General features: G+C 39.6%; 1 protein-coding gene across 1 annotated transcript in view; it reads right to left on the bottom strand.

Annotated features, from left to right (window-relative positions):
• Nucleotides 1–20588, bottom strand: part of ltbp1 (latent transforming growth factor beta binding protein 1) — a 132654-nt gene that overhangs the window by 16832 nt on the left and 95234 nt on the right. The window contains exons 15-24 of the mRNA XM_073869399.1: nt 20000–20125; nt 16161–16280; nt 15866–15990; nt 14362–14482; nt 14134–14259; nt 12345–12473; nt 11819–11941; nt 11571–11702; nt 11198–11326; nt 4829–4969 (exon numbers count right to left, since the gene is read on the bottom strand). Of these exons, the coding sequence (XP_073725500.1) occupies nt 4829–4969; nt 11198–11326; nt 11571–11702; nt 11819–11941; nt 12345–12473; nt 14134–14259; nt 14362–14482; nt 15866–15990; nt 16161–16280; nt 20000–20125 (1272 nt within the window). The remainder of the gene's footprint in view (nt 1–4828; nt 4970–11197; nt 11327–11570; nt 11703–11818; nt 11942–12344; nt 12474–14133; nt 14260–14361; nt 14483–15865; nt 15991–16160; nt 16281–19999; nt 20126–20588) is intronic.

Below are 20588 nucleotides of genomic sequence, written 5' to 3'. Positions count from 1 at the left end.
CATGTGTGCCAAATTTCATAACTTTCCTACATACGGTTCTATGGGCTGCCATTGACTTTTGGGTGGAAGAACGAGGAAGAAAAATAATAATAAGAAAACTAACAGAAACAATAGGTGTCTACGCCACTTCGTGGCTTGACCCCTAAATAGCAAAACAGAAGTGCGGGAAAGCGTCAATGAATAAATTTAACACTTCACTGCCATAGGCAGCCGAAAATTAAGGTCAGGAACACAAATATAGCACACAACATTATAGAATGCATTTTTATGTGACTTCCATATAACTATTGTGCTACTAGTGTTATGGTGTTTTAATGCTATATCAGGAATAACAGTCCTGGTAATCAGTGTTGGGGAAAGTTACTTTAAAAATAATGCATTACAATATTAGGTTACTCCCCAAAAAAAGTAACTAAATGCGTTACTTGCAGGGTTCCCACACTTTAGTTAACTTCAAATTCATGGACCTTTCAAGGATTTTTCAGGTCCAATACCCTCAAATTCAAGGACTTAATGTGGGGACACATTTCAAGTGAGAGCAAGGTTACAATGTGTTACCTTTTAAGATACATTGTTACAGTTCCCTTTCGAGGGAACTCGCACTGCGTCGCTGCAGTGACACTTTGGGGACGCCTCCAAGAGTAAGTGCGTCTGAATGTGTATATCAAACTCAACCAATGGTGAGGCTTAACAACAAAGACAGGGGCTGTTTCTCAATATGCGTTCTTCAGCGATCTTGCGTCCTCGTGTCCTCGCTCTACGTCATCATTAACGGTCGAAGTTTATTCCAATTCTCAAGAATGCAAGGACAGAGGACGCATGAAAATACCCGGATGTGTTCTTGATATCGAGGATGCATCGAGTGCAGACTTGCTGAAATCGCTTTACGCCCCAGAAGTCATTGCGGCAAAACTTCCGAGTTCGTTCTTCCAAGGTCGCCTGCAAGACCGATCTCCACGAGGACGCAAGTCCGTTCTTTGCGTTCTTGGAATTGAGAAACAGCCAGGGTGAAATGGGAGCCAGGAAGTATATTGCTATCTGAAATATTGGCAAAGACGGCGTTACAGGGACGCAGGAAGTATGGCAAGGGAGATGCAGCATTACGTTCCTTTCTCAGGGAACAACAGTTACATACGTTACCAGAGACGTTTTTATGTGTGAAACACAACTGTGCAACAAAGAATTTTGGTATGAATGAACATTCGCATACAGAAGATATAAGCATTTAAAGTGAACATTTTAGCATGTGTGCTTTAAAGGCTAGAAAATTTATGATATTATCCTACACTACACAGGAAATAATCTGGATTTTTTTCCAGAAATCTTCTTGCATAAAATAGATTCAAGCACTTTCAATGACCTGTATCTATGTATGTATATTTTCAAAAACTTCCCAGGGCCTTGAATCCCCCCCCCAGATGCACAAACCTTCAAGGATTTCAAGGACCTGTGGGAACCCTGTACTTAGTTACCTTTCATGGAAAGTAATGCTTATGTTACTTTTTAAGTTACTTTTGCGTTACTTTTTCTTACTTTGCAGGTGTTTTTTAATGACTGAGAAGTTCTGCATTCAGAAACTGCATAAATCAGATTTGTTTTGCATCAAATTAATTAAACTGAAAATTAACTTGAATTACTTTTAAAAAAAGTAACTCAAATATTAATGTGTACATTTATAAAGTAATGTGTTACTTTACTCGTTACTTCAGAAAAGTAATGTTATTACGTAATGCACGTTACTTGTAATGCATTACCCCCACACTGGGGTACTTGTGAAACCCGAATAAAAAATATTTTAACTCAGGAAACATTGTGGTTTTATGGAGGAGAAGAATTCTTGTAGGTGGGTTTGAACAAAAGTCCTTAACTAAAACAGTTGGATAAGATCTAGGAAATGCTTCCTGTTACTTGATCTTCAGGCACAACTGGTGTGAAGCCACTCACACACCCACAGATCTGATCGAAGGTGTTCTCTATTTCAACATGTTCTTCTATTGGAGCATTAGAGGAACAAATTGATTTCAATCTAGCCAGTGCCAACTCTTAAACCCTAAACCCCTCCGCTGATAGCAGTCTGAAGTTGCCTGATCTTCTCTAGTTTGCTTGTTTTTCTGCAAACAACCTTTCACATTTATTCACAGTTGTACCACTACCTATTTTGCATGAGGTATTTGTTCAGTAAATGTGCAATTAAACACCGCTGGACACTTCATTGTGAAAAAAATAAAAGGAGTGAGCCTAAAATATCGCCAACATACCAATTACATTTACAATCAGAAGATGAGCTAACTAGACTTTCAAACAGAGATAACTTATTGGGCCTTTCACTACATCTCTCTATTAGCAGTCTTATATCATAGCGTAGGAGCTTCTTCTGGGACATTTTGCCTGTGCTTTGGGACTCATGGTGCTTTGGTCCTCTGTAATCCTCAGGCTGAATCTCATTTCTCTTCTGCCAGATCCTTTACAAGCTCCATTCATCACGCCCAGCCTCCCTCTGTTCAACACTGAGCTGGACCCTGATGATAGGAAGTTAATGTCCTGTTGCACCAGAAGATCACCACGACTGAGATTAAAACGTGAAGAACTTCAGAATCGATTTGTGTACAAGGTGAGTTTAGCTGGAGGAGGACAGGGGTTCAAAGGGCTACATCATCTGTGATGTAATGGTAAAACTGGGTTGAATGTTTGTGTTGTGCTACACAAGTAGTCCTATGTGGATTTTTGGGAATTTGTGGTTGAAGAATATGGCTAAATGAGAGAACTACAAAATATTTAAAATGAACACACAAGGTATAATAACATGGCATGGCAAAAATGTTGAATTTTCAAAATGATGTATATTCTTTGGGGACACGGTGCCCATTTACACTCTCAGAAATAAAGGCACAAAAGCTGTCACTGGGACTGTACCCCTCCAAAAAGGCAGGCCTGTGCACAACTCAGAACTGAATTGAGAATGACTCCTAAATTCCAATTCAATTCTTGAATCTGAATTGAATTTGAATTGATGTCAAAAACAGGATCTAGAATTAAAAATCGAATTTGAATTAAAGGAAGCAGAATTGCAATTCAATAGAAATTCTAAGAAATTAATATACATATTATACAGTAAGTGAAGTGTTAAAAATGAAGCTTTCAGTATATGTCAGATATCATTGCTTTACATATTCTATAAATTATATTAATTTGAACTACTTGTACAGCTTACATTAACAGGAAATGTTTTCCCCCAGCAATTAATGTTAAAAACTCTAGTCACATAACAAATTATTAAGTTAGATTTTTTGTAATTGTAATTTTGTGGAACACAATGGAACATTTCTCAGAATGCTTTACTTTAACCAAGTATTTAAAATAGTTGCCAAACAATTTTCCAAAGTAACTTTCCTAACACTGAATGTATGTGAGATTCTTTCTGTTGTGTGACTGTGGAATTTCTTTGAATTGCCATGAATTTAATTCCACTTCCTGTCATTCCAATTCCAAATTCCAATTCATGAATTGAATGGAGGCCAATTATGAAATTCTGAATTGTGCACAAGCCTGCAAAAAGGCACACCTTTTGTACCCAAAGAGTGCATATTAGTACTGCAAAGGTACATATTGGCAGTTCAAAAAAACATATTTGTACCTAAATGGTACATATTAGGACCTTTTTTAAAGGGTATTGCCCCAGTGACAGCTTTGTACCTTTATTTTTAAGTGTGATGAGTTATAGTACTCTTGAGGGCTTTTCACACTGTGGTTATCTTGGTTTTAAACCCTGCTTTTAACCCTAGGTTAAATGGCTCATAGTTGCGCGTACGTCCTACGGCGTAGCCGCGATGGCGTAGGATACACGTCGGTTTTTATATATACTTTATGTATCATATCACTGTTTGTGTACTGAAAACATCTGAATTGGGGTAAAAATGACATCCCAGGACTCTCCGAAGGCTTAAAACAGCCAAGAGAGATTTACGTTGTGATCTGTTCTGTTGTTGATGCGGAAAAACTAGACAATTATAAATACCCAGGTTAAGTAGGAGCAGGGTGAAACATAAAACAAATAACCCAGGTTTCCGCTAATCTGGGGTTTAGAATAACCCAGGGTTAACTATTTCAAGTGTGAAAAGCCCTTTGGTTTAGTTGGTTAAAGTACAACTATTTCATTGCTAAAAAACATTATTTTGCGGTATACAATGTGTTCGCATGGTTTATGGTTAAAAAACACATTATTTTCCACATACCATACTTTTTTGTAGCTCCAGATTTTACTCTCTTCCTGAAACGCACGGATTTGAAAAGCTCTGTGTCCCTGATTGGCCAGCTAATGTGTACGTTGTGATTGGTCTGAATACCTCTGATGTCAGAAATGTGACGCTCCTTACAATGTTTGAAAGATTAAGTCACAATGCAATGCTAACAGGAGTTAACTTACAGGCTGTGAGTTCAAGCGGGAGGAATTATGATAATATCGGTCTTGTCTACATCACCAATCTTAGGAAGTAAACTCTTGCCTACAATCGGTGTGTTTTGTAGTCCAAGAAAAGAGATTTACGTTGGAGACGATAACTCACGTCATTGTTTACTTTGGTGTTTGTACCTTTTGCATATCGTTAACATGTAAGATACACACTTACACACCAAAGGAAATGTAAAATCGTGAATCGGACAATAGGTGTTCTTTAATGCACTACGATTTAATTTACATGACCAAAATCAGGCCAAGTTTTGGTTTAAAGTGATTGCATGTAGGTGTGAGCAGTCTGGGTGTGATTTACATTAGATTTGCTGTGGTTGGTCTGTTTTAGGTGTGGTAGATTACAGTAGACTACTGCATTACCTGTGGGTGTAGAGAAGCATTTGGCAGACTTTGCGTCGAATTCTTGAGTCTCATCCAGGCACAAACACAGGAAAGATCCTTCTTGGTTCTCACAGAATGCCTCACCGCACACACGAATGAGTTGTTCACATTCGTTCACATCTGAAAAAAATAACACATTTTTATTATTGAACCACAGATACAATCTAAACTCCTGAAATGAAAGGTCTTCTGAAGGTATATTCAGCTGTAGCAGTTAGTGAGAGCTTAAATGTGTCCATGTGTTGTGTAAGAATGCTCTTAAGCTACCATACCAATGCTTTTCATAACTGATAATGTCATAGGACCAAGGTTATGATACATTCACACAGGGCGAAAGCGTTAACGCTTGACGGAAGGTTTGTCTGAACCATGGCCAATAGCATTGGCTGCAACACATGCTCCGGTCTTGCATAAACGTAATTGGCTGGTTCGCACTAGGTTATTTGCATAAGGCGATCTGATTGGCTGACGCACGCATGTGCTTGAAAAGTTGAGAAATGTTCAACTTCTGCCGTGATCAACGGCAGTGACGCAACGTTGACGGATCCACAATTCAGTTCGGGAACGCATGATGTCACCCATTAAAAGTAAATGAGAAGCGTTAATGGCTAACGCTTTCGCCCCATGTGAATGTACCATTAGTGCTGCAAGTTTTTAAGGTTAGTTGAAAGCTGAGTTCACTGTTCTGGTTAATTTTATTTCTTGTACTTATAATGAGATGATTACAAACATCTCTGTGTGCACATACAACTTTTGAGGACAGACTTTTGGAAAGAGAGGGCATGTTTAATTGAGTGGCTAAAGGCTTATTCACACCAACGCTAAAGATAACTATTACGATAAACATATTAGCATTCACAACAATAGACAAAAATGTATGTTAAAGGAACACTACACTTTAAAAAAATATGCTAATTTTCCAGCTCCCCTAGAGTTAAACATCTGAGTTTTACCGTTTTGGAATTTATTCAGCCGATCTCTTACCACTTTTAGCATAGCTTAGCACAATTCTTTGAATCTGATTAGACCATTAGCATCACACTCAAAAATGACCAAAGAGTTTCGATATTGTTCCTGTTTAAAACTTGACTCTTCTGTAGTTACATTGTGTACTTATGCTGCGTTCAGACCAGCCTCGGTAGAGGCGTCAAGCGCGAGTGATATCAATGTTAAGTCAATGTAAAGATGCGTGACATGCATCTGGAGGTCTCGCGGCGCTAATGAGGCGTTTAGAGTGGCAAAAAAATGCGTTGTGTTAACCAATCAGGAGCTTGCTCTAGTAGTGATGCGATCAAAGGAAGCGAGCGGAGTCGCAAAAGCCCCCTCCATGACACGAACCTCCGCGTGAATGTCTCGATCACTAGAATTTCATGCGCGGCTTTCACACGCGAATTAAGTGAGGTAACTCTAAATGTTCAAGCGGCAAACTAGACGCGGTAGACGCAAATTTGACGCCTCAAATGCGTCTGGTTTGAACCCACGGTAAGACAAACGGAAAATTAAAAGTTGCGATTTTTTAGGCCGATATGGCTGGGAACTATACTCCCATTCCAGCGTTATAATAAAGGACTTTGCTGCCATACCTTGGGTGCAACAGGCGCAATGATATTATGCATTGCCCGAAAATAGTCCACAGCTATTGTAAGTTACCAAGTTGGGGACTATTTTGGGGCGCTGCGATTCCAAAACAGTAAAACCCAAATGTTTAACTGTAGGGGAGCTGGAAAATGAGGCGATTTTCAAAAGTGTGTTCCTTTAACTCCAAGCAAAAACTTTCTGGTTAAACTTCATCATTATCCTTCCTGGTATGACCGGGCCTTTAATCTGTTCTTATTTGCGTAAAAGCTAACATCAATTATGGCACCTTTAATGGTCCTTATCGATAAAAAGTGACTTATTGTGATTTCCTAAAACAGTGACAAACTGCGTGCACAATTGACTTCAGTAAATAAACCGGCACCATTCTTCTCCCGACTGTCTTTGACAGTTTGAATTTATGGAGACCAAAGAAGCACTATAATGCAAGTGTCTGCTTCCTGGAACAAGCCTTTCTCCTTCTTTCCAGTCCATTCCCTCTCTCTTTTTCTCCTTACTGCTTCACACATCTGTGACTCTCATTCTCTTCGCTTTTATCAATCATCTCACCGCACCACATACAAAAGATGCAATAAATCAACTTTTGTGGAGAGCCTTTGTGTGCAGTAGACTCCAAATGCTCTAATGGAGCCATCCAGGCAGACCCACTTCAGTGATGGTGGGCCAGGCCGTCAATAAGCCCGTAAGTGTTAAACGCTCGTCTGGAGTCGACAGCGCTGTGGGTGCTGTGCCACTTGAGAATCGTAAAAGTTGAGAAAGGACGTCTGTGCCAGAAGAATGATGTATAATACAGATACAGTATCATAAGAGCTCGTATACACTGGTGGCTTTTTGTGCCTCCCAAAAAAAATACTTCAGGTTTTAAAAATCTTAAAATCATCTTTACATTCATTGTGTAAATAAACTTGTGTAGCGTTCAGTTTATTAAGATTCCGACAGCACACTTGGAAACAACTTACGGTATCAGAAATGAATTCTGTTTGGCTTATCCGTAACGCTTTAATGCCTTTGTTTTCTCAAGTACACGAGAAGTTTAGACGTCTGGTCTCTGTAAAGGGTTTAGCTGTTATTCTTTCGGTTCATTGAAACACAGTACGTGCTGCTAAAGTCGGCACAGGAGGGCTAAAGCGATGAAGTCAACAGATCTGTGATGTGTCTCATGTCTGATCTAAGATCTGTGTTTGCTCTTCATCTCCTGCATAGTGGCAAAGAAAGCTAAACATTTACAAGAAGTCTTTAATAAAAAAGTCGAAAGCAGGGCCTAATGCATAACATACTGGGTTAAACCGTGGTGCTCGTGGGAGACCCAGGTTCGAATCTAATCCCAATTTCCTTTCTCTTCCCCAACATTTCCAGTATAATTGTAATGAAAGTGATAAATATTCCATCTGTCATGTTAGTAAGAGTTTTTGTCCAAAACAACAGCAACAAGTTTGTCGATGGATGCCCTGAGAAGTGTCCACATGTTGTTCTGATTGGCCAGAGGGATACGAATGAGAATTAGTGATGGGTGTAAATAAGGAGGGAGATAATAGCTAAAATCAGGAAAAGAAAGAGAAAGAATTATGAGAAATGCATGGTCTACATGTAATAGTGTGTGTGGGGTGGCATGTGTTTCTACTGTGGGAAATCAAAACCAATGTTTAGAGAATTTTGTGGCTAGTTACATAAGCCGAGAGAACAAACAACATCTGATCAGAATAAAAGTGTGTGTGTGATTGACTATGTTTGTTTGTTAGTGTACTGTAGCTTATCTGGTAGAGTGTGGCACAAGCAATGCCAATGTCATGGGTTTGATTTCTCATGCATATGTAGCTTGAATGCACAGTAATGCTGCGTTTACACCAGCCGCGGTAGAGGCGGCAAAAACGCGCTATTCACGCGTAGTTGGATGCTTGAACATTTTAGTTTACTTGTTTCATTCGCGCCTGAAAGCTGCGCGTGAAATTCTAGTCATTCGAGACATTCACACGGAAATCCTCGTCATGGGAGGGGCTTCTGCGACTTTGCTGAGAGTCTGCTCGTTTCCTGTCATCACGTCACTACTACAGCAAGGTCCTGATTGGTTAACGCGGCGCGGAAATCTGCCGAAGTTCAGATTTTTCAACTCGCGCGTTTCCAGTGGCAACGCTCAATTTGCGCCGCAGGACGCCTAATCACGTCTTTGCATTGACTTAACATGTAAATCACCCGCGCTTGCCACCTCTACCACGGCTGGTGTAATGCTGCGTTTACACCAACCGCATTTCAGGCCTCAAAATTGCATCTACCGCGCCTAGTTTGCCGCTTGAACAGTTTGAATGCATTCTTCGCACTAGCGTCAGAGGCAAAATCCCCTTCTTGTGGGAGGGGCAAGTGCTATGCGGTTGTCTGTTTGCAAGATGGCTGATGTTGAGGCATTTATCGAGAGAGTTACTGGTTTGTATTTGGTCACCTTACTATAGGGGGAAAATAAATGGCGCTGGTCGATAAACGTCACGTGACTCATAAGTGAAATGTGTAACTTACCAGGTTGCCCAATGTCCTCACTGACACTCTTTCAAGCGAGGTCCTTTTTATTCCTGTCTCTATAGAAATAAGAACTAGTGTCGTATAGCTCTGGTGCTCATGGACAATATTAAGCATTCCTTCATGTTGAATGAGTGACTCCGGGCGGAGCTGCCGCCACAGCAGCAAGCAGGCTCCTGATTGGTTAATGCAACGCAAAAATCCGCCAAAGTTCAAATTTTTCAACTCGGGCGTCAGCTGTAAATTGGCGTCAAACGCTAAATGCACAAAAAGCACCATTCGCGCTTACCGTGACAAACGCCTCATCCGTGCTGCGAGACCTACAGACGCGCATCACCGCGTCTTCACATTGACTTAACATTTAAATCACTCACGCTTGACGCCTCTACCGTGGTTGGTGTAAACGCAGCATAAACGCAGTCGCTTTAGATAAAGCATCTGCCAAATGCATTAAAACCATAAAAATAAAGAACATGAAACCTGTTTAATTAATCTTCCAACTTTCTGTTTCTTGTTTTTACACTTTCTATTAGAAGGCTGCACAGCGACAAAAAATGAAATAGACCACTCCAGGCTCCTAAATCCTAGGGCACAAAAATCCATGAGGATTCATCACTTTTATGGTACCTGACTGTGTGAGCTGTGCTCTGTGTATTAATGCCTCTCTGTGTGTATAGGGCCACTGATGTGTTTAACCCTGGTCTCAATGTTTTAAACATTACTGGGGTCTGTGCCGTCCACCTTCAGACTGGATGAAACTAAACACTAGCATCAATCATGGCTCTAGAAAAGTGGTTGCCATCTTTTTTATGCTGTCTGAGAGGATGTGGCAAAAAAGCTGTGAAAGTGCTGAGCTCTGTTTAAAATCCAGCTCTGGTTTACCTGCCAGCCAGCATGAGAGCTTTACAAACAGTCCAGGCCCCACTTATTAGTTATAGTAACTGTTTGCCCCCAAGTCAAGTAGAACATCTACAGTGGTTTGGAGTTGAAAAACATACTGTTCTTTCGAATTGTCTTAGTATGAAAAACCGTAACACTTTACTTGAAGGGGTGTTCATAAGACTGACATGACACCTTCATAATCATGACATGACACGTGTCATAAACATGAAGGAGATTTTAAGAATTTGTTCAATAGGCTTTATACCCAGCTGCACTACTTCCTGAACTTCAGCCAGCTACTTGTTTCCTGTCTGCCATTATTGGACAAACTGATTAATCTAGGTGTGCCTGACCTCAGTAGTCACAACAACAATAATCAGACACACCTGGGTTAATCAGTTTGTCCAATAATGGCAGACAGGAAACAAGGAGCTGGCTGAAGTTCAGCAAGTATAGCAGCTGGGGATAAAGCCTATTATGTCATTTGATGACAGTTGTCATAAACGTGCATAAAATCTCCTTCATGTTCATGACACAGGTCATGTCATGATTATGAAGATGTCATGTCTTATGAACACCCCTTTAAGTACAGTGTTACCGGAAAAACAAGTACTATGGAAGTCAATGGGTACCGTCAACTGTGTGCTACCATCATTTATCAAATTATCTTCTTTTGTGTTCCTCAGAATAAAGAAACTCATACAGGTTTATAACAACACAAGGATGAGTAAATGATGACAGGATTTTTATTTTTGGGTGAACTATCCCTTAAAAGTAGTTTACATTTTAAATTTGCAGACACTTTCATGTTTACAATGCTTTCAATCTATACATTTATGGCCGTTTCATAGACAGGGATTAGACTAGTCCTAGACTAAAATAAATGTAAGAGCTGTCCGAACAGAAAACAACTTGCTTTTGCTTCAAAATGCACACCATTATTTTGATCAATGTTAATTTATATAAATAGTATAGCATGTTTAATCATAAAAATTGCATGAATTAATACTGCATTGCAGTGACCATGGTACTGAACAAGGATGAACTACATTTACATTAACGGCTTTTGGCAGACACCTTAATCCGAAATGACAACGCAACCTTGGGTTGCTAGCGTCATATTCTACCAGGTAAGCAAAGAAACTAAAAATTAACAATGAGATTAATGAACGCTGAAAAACATACTGTTCTTTGTTCATCATAATAAATCAGAGCACATTACCTCATGTGAATGTTAACCCTGATTGAAGTTTTACAACAACAGTTGAGTTGTGAAGTTTAACTTGTGAATTATGTCTGTAATAATACTTTTCAAGGGTAGAAGGAAACTTTTAAAAGCAAAAACTGGGAAAAAACACGTACCCACACAGCCCTGCCCATCCTGAGAGTCCTTAAATCCTGGATCACACTGGCAGCTGAAGGAGCCAATTGTATTCTGACATACACCATGACTTCCACAGGTATTCTCATTCAGAGAACACTCATCCACATCTAGAGCGAGAGAGAGAGAAAGAGAAATGAGAATAGAAAAGTGTGAGACTTTAGTACTCTGTGTGCGCTGTAAACACTAACATCCTGTAGATGAATGAATGCATGAATAAATGAATGATCACCAATCGCATATGAAATAGATTATTTGTGTTAAGTAGCAAATATTTAAATTAGCTACATGAGGTCACACGAGACAGAAGATCACAATGTAGAGATTTGCAGTGCGACACTCAAATGACCTTACCATTGCAGGTGCCGTGGTCGCCTCGGGAATGGCCGGGGGGACAAGTCACCTCACATCGGTAAGAGCCCGGTGTGTTTAGGCAATCCCATGCCCCACAAACAGACGTCCCGAGTTCAGCACACTCATCAATATCTGACAGACAGCACAACCAACAAATCATCACATGCCATGCTAATTTTCCAATCACCTAAAAGCTCATGGGTGGAGAGAGATATCAGTAATTAAATGATTTGTATTCTAGATTTTACCCAGGCATGCCTGACTGGTTGGGTCCAGGCGGTAGCCTCCTTTACATTGGCATAAATACGATCCCTCCGTGTTTGAACAGGTACCATTTACACACCTGCTGTCATCTACGCATTCATCTACATCTGAAAAAGCACACACACACACACATTTAAAACAGTAGGTCATTTCAAAATATTATATACTTTTTCGTCTAGACATTCAGCTCAAATGTTTCCTCTTTTTTATGGTTTTACTGCTGGATGGGGCATTTAAAACATTTCTGGTACCGCACTGGGCTCTGGGAGCGCGTACATGTCCCACCAGAGGAAAAATAACATTGGCTCGTATGCGAAAGCCATTAGACACTAAATCCCTTGCTTTCACTCATTCTCTATTGTGCTGCCAAAGACTGGGGCTTTTCAACACAGCAACAGATTAATTTTGGGTAAACATCCGCATAGCACTACTGAGAATCGGGACAATTCGCAGCGGGAGGCATCGATGAAAGAATAAGCCCTTGAGATGGGCACGTGAGCGTGCACGTACCTTCACAGCCCGCTGGATCACGCGTGGATACAAAGCCAGCATCACACACACACAGGAATGAACCCTCGGTGTTCAAACACTCTCCATTTGGGAAGCACAGCTGTGTGTCTTCTTCACACTCATCAACATCTACAAGAAAAAGGGAAATTTTAAAGTCAATAACATTTAGGTGAAACGCAATTGTGAGTTTTTCATTTTTTTGTTTACACATTTACACATTTCTGTTAGATATACTCTTTTATTATAGGCTTGTCATCGATTTTGTTTTTGGCATAGAAACATACATTTTGAGGTTGTGAACAATTGAACCTTCAAATTTTTCCTCATATGAGAGTCATTTTTACACTGGTATAGTCCGTATTTTAAAATTTTGGTTTAATAGCGTTTACAACTTATTTACACTAGTAATAGAAACTCTGGTTGAGCGCATTGCATTGTGGGATACAGTATTCAGGGCAGTGTACTCTATTCTAAGCATATTAAAAATGTAAAACCTGGCTGTAAATATTAATACACATAACACATGTTTAAAAGTAATGATTTAATGAATATATTTTTAAAAAACTGAAAATTCTTCATAAGAAATAAGCACAATAAAGTGTTTCAATAACTGAAAATGAAAAATGCAATCAAAATAAACTGACCGTACCAGAATATGCCTGGACCACATGCCTGTAGTGTGGCTGCAAAAAATTAATTCCATCCTTCACTTCCCTAAATTTGGAATTGTTGTTTTGGAAATGTACGTTTTATATAAGGATAACTATAGTATCATTAGAGAGAAGACACTTTCAGCTTAATTTTCCAGGTTTCTAAATTATTTTAAGTTAAAAATCAAAAAAGTTAGAGTTGGAATAAATTTGTTTTCGTATAACATCTTTTTTATTACTAAAAAACTTAATGATAAATATGTGTGTGAAACCTAGAAATGCAGGTATCCCAAAGCCACAAGTCTAAAGAAGTTATGTTAAAAATTTAATAAGCTATTAAAAATGAGGTTCTTGCAAGGGTTTTTGTAAGACTAGTGCCTTTTCTAATTGTCAGTCAGCCCCAAAATAAAAGTCTTTTGTTTACATGCGTATTATTATTATTATTATTATTTATCCTTATGTTAGCATTTAAAATGCAGTTTCCACACCAGAAAATAAAATGTCAAGCAAAGATCATTGGATTCGTTATCTAATTGGCTACACGTTCTGTCTATCAATATTTTCCATAAAGTCATTGGAGGAACGAGCGAGTAATGTATAATACTCCCGCCTACTTTTAAAAACAAAGTTTGAACACGGGTTTGTGTTTACCAGAACCTAAAGTGTAATCTCATATACAGTGTTACGACATAAATAGTCCTCAGATTGTACATTATTTTCTATTACAAGATGTTAATGTGAAATCTGATGTAAACATCAGGCTATATTTCATGGATTATACGCATTTGTGGACAAAAATGGTCATTGGATGTATTCTATTAGACGTTTTTCATGGGTTATTCACACATCTGAAACAGACTGGATTCGACTAGCGATCGTTATATCAACACAAAGGTAAGAAGTCCGTCACAAAATACTACATTTATGATGCTAGAGCATCTGGATCTCAAAGCAGTGACCATACACTGATGCTAAACTTGTAGACCTTTTAAACGATGTATAGTAGTGTTAATATTATTAATGTTTGTAGACAGTAGGCTATATAGATATTATTAGCAGCATTAAAATTACGAATAAGTGCTCGTCGAGAGGTTAAATGCAGTTTTTCCCACTGTATTGTATGCAAATGTGTGTCTCACCCTGGCAGCTGGTTCCGTTTATTTGTCGATATCCCTCTTGACAGTTGCACTGGTATGAGCCAAATATATTAACACAGCTGCCCACGCCGTCACAACTCTGTTGTAACTCCAAACACTCATTCACATCTAAAAACATTACAATACTTCAATATCAGATATCATATGCCAATAACAGCAGTAATGGTGAATATATAATAACAAATCAGACACACAGGTGCGCTCTCGTACCGTCACACTGGTCTCCTGTGGAGGAAAGTGTAAAGCCCGCCTCACATTTACAGATGAATGACCCCTCTGTGTTCTGACAGTGACCTTGGATACAGATGCGATCATCCTGGCATTCGTCAATGTCTGTGACACAGAGAGAGAGAGAGAGAGAGAGAGAGAGAGAGAGAGAGAGAGAGAGAGAGAGAGAGAGAGAGAGAGAGTTGCAGTTTGTTCAGTTGCGTTTGTGTTTCTCTGCTTTGTTTTTTTAAAGAATCGTTTGACATCATTGGAGCAAAACAATGAGGGGGTGCACAGTGTCAACTGTGTAAAAGGTTAAGCAATATCCAGTCTTCAAACTTTCAAAAAGATGTTGAAATACAAACCATGAAAACATCATAAAGGTCTTACAGAAATTTGTATCTACTTCACAAGGTTGCTAATTTGCATGTATTTCCTTATAGTGAACTTCACAAAAACATATGATTATTTGAAAAATAAATAATGTAGCCCCACCCCTGTATAAATGTATGCAAATTAGCCACATCAAGCCATTTATAACAATTGAATAGTTATAAATTGCCCTGAGATTGCATTGAGACTTCTACAGCCCTGTTCACACTGACAGTGTGTTGTAGAGGTCTACACGGAAGACTCGAGACCCGAAGACCCGGGACCCGACCCGGGACCCGTATGGGTTCGGGTCTATATTTTAAATGATCAGCCGGGTCCGGGTCGGGTCTCAATCTATTACTTCGGGTCCCGGGTCTGTTTAACATTGTGGGTAATACCCGAGGTCGATCCGACTTGGACAACACACACTCACATTTAAATAAAATATTTCAAAACAGCAACAAAAACTTAGATGAACTGTCGCATACATTTTTTCTATGACGCTAAAATTGCGTTAAAAAGTTTATATTTGGTTGCTCCAACCAGGCAGCTAACGCGCATGCGCTCTTGTAATGTTTCTCTGACTACCAGTCAGGAGCTTCTGCAGGGAGACGCAATGACTTTACCTTTGACAATTGGCTCTTTTATTTAGAAGGCGGGACCTATTCCGCCGTACCGGATTGTGCATCACACAGTCAGGTACAAGGAGGGAGAAGACTAACTTCTATGGGTAAGACAAAAAGTTTCGCTACTTGTTTATTGACTTATTAATAACATTTAGCTAAAGAATATTTGCCGGTCGGGTCTGTGTCTTCCTGGACGGGTTCGGGTCCAGATTTTAAATAATAGAAGGGTCCGCGGCGGATCCGGGTCCAGCTTTTAAATAATAGACGGTCCGGTTCCAGCTTTCAAAACAACAGACGGGTCTGGGTCGGTTCAGTGTAGCACATTTACAGGTCTGATCGGGTTCGGGTAGGAATTTTTGGACTCGTGTAGACCTCTAGTGTGTTGCATTGAAGACATGCTGTGGATGTGGCTTTTACAGTCTTTTTTATAGCTGATCCATCAGCTGGTCATATAATAACAGCCAAAATCCTCTAAACATACAAATGATGACAAACAGAGGAAGTACAATGTCTGTGCACGCTTTGCCGTCCAAACTGAGAGCAAAACCTTTATCACACGTGCAGACAAACTGGCCCTCCAGATTGTTGCAGTAGCCATGAGCACACACATTTTCATCTAGGCATTCATTTATATCTGGAAAGTAAAGGTCACACACATGATACCTCTGAGGGGGGATACTGCTGTGGGTCCGATTCTCATTCATTACAATTCTCAAATATAAAAACACAAACAAATAGATCTTTTCCAAGCACAAGCAAAACTGTTTTGTGGATTCTGACTGGATGGGGATTTCTGTGTCTTACCAACACACTGGCCATTTCTTCCTTCGAATCCATCCGGACACGGAGAGCAAAAGAATGATCCCGGAGTGTTAGAACAGAGACCAGATGGGCACATTCGTCCATCCTGACATTCATCAATATCTACAAAGAAAGAGAGCAAACAAAGAGAAAGAAAAGGTCAATGCAACAAAAATGAGAAAACGATCCATCCAGCCTGTTTTTTTGGCGCAAAGCTTCTGTATCTGTCAGGTATTATGGTTTTATACAGTAGAGGGTCTATTCTTACGGATGGGTGTTATTGTTGTCCTACTGGGAGAAGAACAAAAATGACTGACTCAGGTGCTGGAAAGCACATCTGTTCTCCACCACACCGATATTAACGAAGCGAGACAAAGAAAAACATCTTAACTTTAAAAACCCACTCTTGCTGCTGCCTGCTATGCCATGATATATGACATCACCATGCCATCTATTTCATGTTATCGCTGCTTCCAACTCCTGCTAAAGATACTCTGAATGGATATGTTACATTAAATGTTTTTAGATCTTGAAAACACATTACCTAATTATAACCAGAACAGATTTTTGAAGAAAAGTTTATGCTGCGCAGACAGGCGGCTGCATTAGCTACCGCACATTTACAAAACGTTATACGATTTTATGTTATGATCAAAGCAGTTATTTAATCCCAGAACAAGTTACTGCTGTCATGACTGTTGTCGGAATCAATGAAAAACTTTTTAGCATGTAATGAATGGTTTTGCACAACTGTAAACAAAAGAGACAGAGAGAAAACCTCAAGGTTGTTTGCAAGATAACTAACCCAATGTAGCAACAGAAAATTACATCACAATGAGAAATACAGTACAAATTGAAGTTATTATCCTCCATGAGTAAGAAGCAAAACAACTCGGAAATGAAGTAATATCTGTCTTTAAAGACTTTGAGCAAACAAACAGCTCCATTAAAGGGGTGACACACTGCATTCCATACTAGTTTCACATATCATGAATTACCGAATTAAGTTGGGACATAAATAGGAAGTCATTACAAAACTAAAAGAGGAGATTACTGAAACAGTTTCCCAAGAAACCACTGCACTGACCATATGGGTTTATACGGACGCAATAAGCGACTCATGGCAGAATCTCCGATTCTGTGAGATGTGTTTTCCAAGAACCGTGGACTCACATTTCCTCATCTGCGGCAACACCGCTGAGGTATTTGGGTGACTTGGTTGAGGATACGATAATACTTCTCTCCTTCCTCCACAAACCTCAGAGTGTGTCACAGGGAGGCAGTTTGTACCTCGTCTGCTAACCTCGAAAACCAGCTAATGACACACACATACGCAGGATGTGTTTGGAGTTGAGAAAGAGACAGGGCTCTGTCTGTATTTAGACGACCACATTGCGGTCTAAGACCGAAAACAGACTTCGTATGGGTGCTGATCCGTCTGGATCGAAATTAAATCCAGTAGAGTGGAGGAGAAGTGCAGCAATGACCCGTGAGGAAAAATAGCCCAAACGTCGTGAGTGCCAGGTTCTTCCATTCAAAGAGAAACGAGACACAGTCAGCCAGGACAAAGGGACCGATTCACTAAACTAAGGTCACTTTACTTGTTTCTATGTAAATTAGGGTTAGATATTTAAAGAGCCCATTCAGATCCCTCAAACCCGATGGTGGCTTCGGTGAACATGATACAGGCCAGACTTGAACCCATGTCCCACAGGAAACAACTCTAACAGTACAACTTTTAAAACAATAAACTTAAATTCTCTGTAAAGATGTCTAACATTGTGAACCCTATTCCTGAATTCTTAAAGGCGCTCTAAGTGAATCTGTGTGACGTCACTTTTTGTTGATGTTTGAACTGTTTTCAAACAAACGGACCATAGCTAACTCCTCCCCCTCCCTTTGGTGCTTTCATGAACGCGCCCAACCCCCACCCTCAAATCCTTCTTGTCGTTTATTGGCTGGAACACTTTGTTATGGTTTCTGTTTGTAGGTTTGGCCACTTTGTTTTTATTGCAGTTTGTGGAGGCTAGGCTTTCTACAGAGATCGTGTTTTTTTACAGTTTGATCAGCGGACAGGCAGCAAGCAGATAGTGAGGAGATGTTTGCTGTATGTAACAAAAAATGTTTTATGGTCTAAAACGCTTGAATTCGCTTAGAGCACCTTTAAAGGGACAGTTCACCCCAAATAAAAATAATGTCATTAATGACTCAACCTCTTGTCATTCCAAACTTGTAAAGGGCTCGTTATAGTCGTGCGTAGGTCCTACGGCGTAGCAGCGACAGCGTAGGTTCCGCGTCGGTTTTCATTTATACTTTTGCGTCGTCGTCCGCGTCGACGTGCAAACACACACGCGACCGCTGGTAGGCAGTATTCACGCGTGTAACCACAGTAGCAGCACAAACGTGAAAGAAGAAGAAGCTTAGCAATTTAACCCACAAACGAAGAAGAAACAGCAACTTGTTGTGTATAATTTGAGAAGACCAGCAATGATGGAAGTAAATAAACAGCGACTTTTGATGCAGTTTGAGATAAATCACTCCTCAACTTGCCTCATCTTTGTTTTCACCGTCACAAACGGAAATACCTATGACGGAGTTTTTTTACCTGACGGGAGGGGTTCTGGTGGACCAATCACAGCGCTTTATAAATAAAGTCATAATTTTTGTTATTTTTGGACCACAATGTATTTTCAATGCTTTAACAAATTCTAACTGACCCACTGATGTCATATGGACTACTTTGATGATGTTTTTGTTGCCTTTCTGGACATGGACAGTGTTATGTTGCTGGATTTTCAATGGAGGGTCAGAAGGCTCTCAGAATAAATCTAAAACATCGTCAGGTCTTCCGAGTTTGGAACGACATAAGGGTGAGTCATTAATGACATTTTATTTTTGGGTGAACTATCCCTTTAAGGCCAAACTATGGTCCACTTTTGGTGCGTACGCAAGGGTCGCAATTTCCATCATTAGAAACGTGCCGGATTTTTTGAAACCCTGCATACATTTACCACGTTTACATGCACCCTCATAGTGCAATTATAATGTTTTTTTACACAATAATTGCTATATACTTCATCTCATGTAAACATAATACTTTGATAAAAATAATGCGATTAAGCTCATTATCGCAGTAAGTATAATTGTATTAAGAGAGTTGGCGTACGCCATTTTTAATCCTAGTATGCGTCCATGTAAATGCTTTAATACCGTACTAACTGAAGTACATGTGTACAACTTCAGCGCAAATTCATTTTATACTTGACATTAGGAATTTGTCAACATGACTCGCTGTCAGCAGTCTGGCTTTATCCAGAAACAGCTCAAATAACGCAACAGCAGCATATGAAACCCGTTACAGAGGCATTGTCATAATATTTCTGTCTTCATCGCGGCGCAGAATAACGAAATACGTCCATAAGAACGTGTTTAAAAGTAAATTAAACAGTGGACAGCATATGTAAGTTTATCATTTGTGCAAAAAACTGCATGTAAACAAGAGTGAAGAGGTTAGATCCAGTCATGTGAACATCTTAATGCGATTAACTCCTTAGCTACTCTGATTATTAGAAATAATTAAAATTATTGGTGTACATGTAAACTTAGTCGAGTATGCACCTAAAAGACAACGTAGTATTTAGCCATGGAGATATATTGCATTTTGTCGCAATGCGCACGCGTCAAACGTCTGTGTACATGTATGAGTCAAATAAACTATACTTTGCAAGGCTGTGCGTTCGAGCGTGCGCGTACACGTAAAAACAGACTATATTTCCAGTTTTACTTTGGTTCTCTTTGTGTGTGAACATGAGTTTGTGTGCGTGGCAGAGTCTTGTAATTACCCGAGCATCTGGTGCCCTCCTCATTAGACATGAAGCCAGGATCACAAGCACACTGGAAACTGCCTGGAGTGTTCTGACAGTGACCATTACCACACAAACCTGGAGTCACTGCACACTCATCAACATCTGTCAAAAATAATGAATAAGAAATAAATGGCTTTTGTATGAAAGTGGAAAATGCTAGATTATTTTTATTTTATGAACATAGAAAGGCAACAGGAAACATCAGAATAAAATGTTTATGTAACATCCAGTCTATTCAGATGCTCGTCATCTGGTCTGATTTTAAAGGGAACTGATGTAACCTCTGCTCTCCATGATATTCCACAATCCCGCTCATGTGGATTGATGGTTGATGCAAAACTGCGTATTCATTTATGAGCAAACTTTTTCGGCATACAACTTAAAATGTGACCCTAAAATCCAGGCTAAAGTCTTATACCGTATTTTCCGGACTATAGGTCGCACTTTTTTTCATAGTTTGGTTGGTCCTGGCTGCGACTTATAGTCAGGTGCGACTTATATGTCAAAATTAATTCATACTGTCTATCATGAACTAAAGGAAAACATTACTGTCTACAGCCATGAG

Source organism: Misgurnus anguillicaudatus, chromosome 7 (assembly GCF_027580225.2).
Source record: "Misgurnus anguillicaudatus chromosome 7, ASM2758022v2, whole genome shotgun sequence".
In the NCBI taxonomy this organism is placed as follows: Eukaryota; Metazoa; Chordata; class Actinopteri; order Cypriniformes; family Cobitidae; genus Misgurnus; species Misgurnus anguillicaudatus.
The sequence above is the reverse complement of the archived record's forward strand: the minus strand, read 5'-3'. Positions and strand labels throughout refer to the sequence as shown.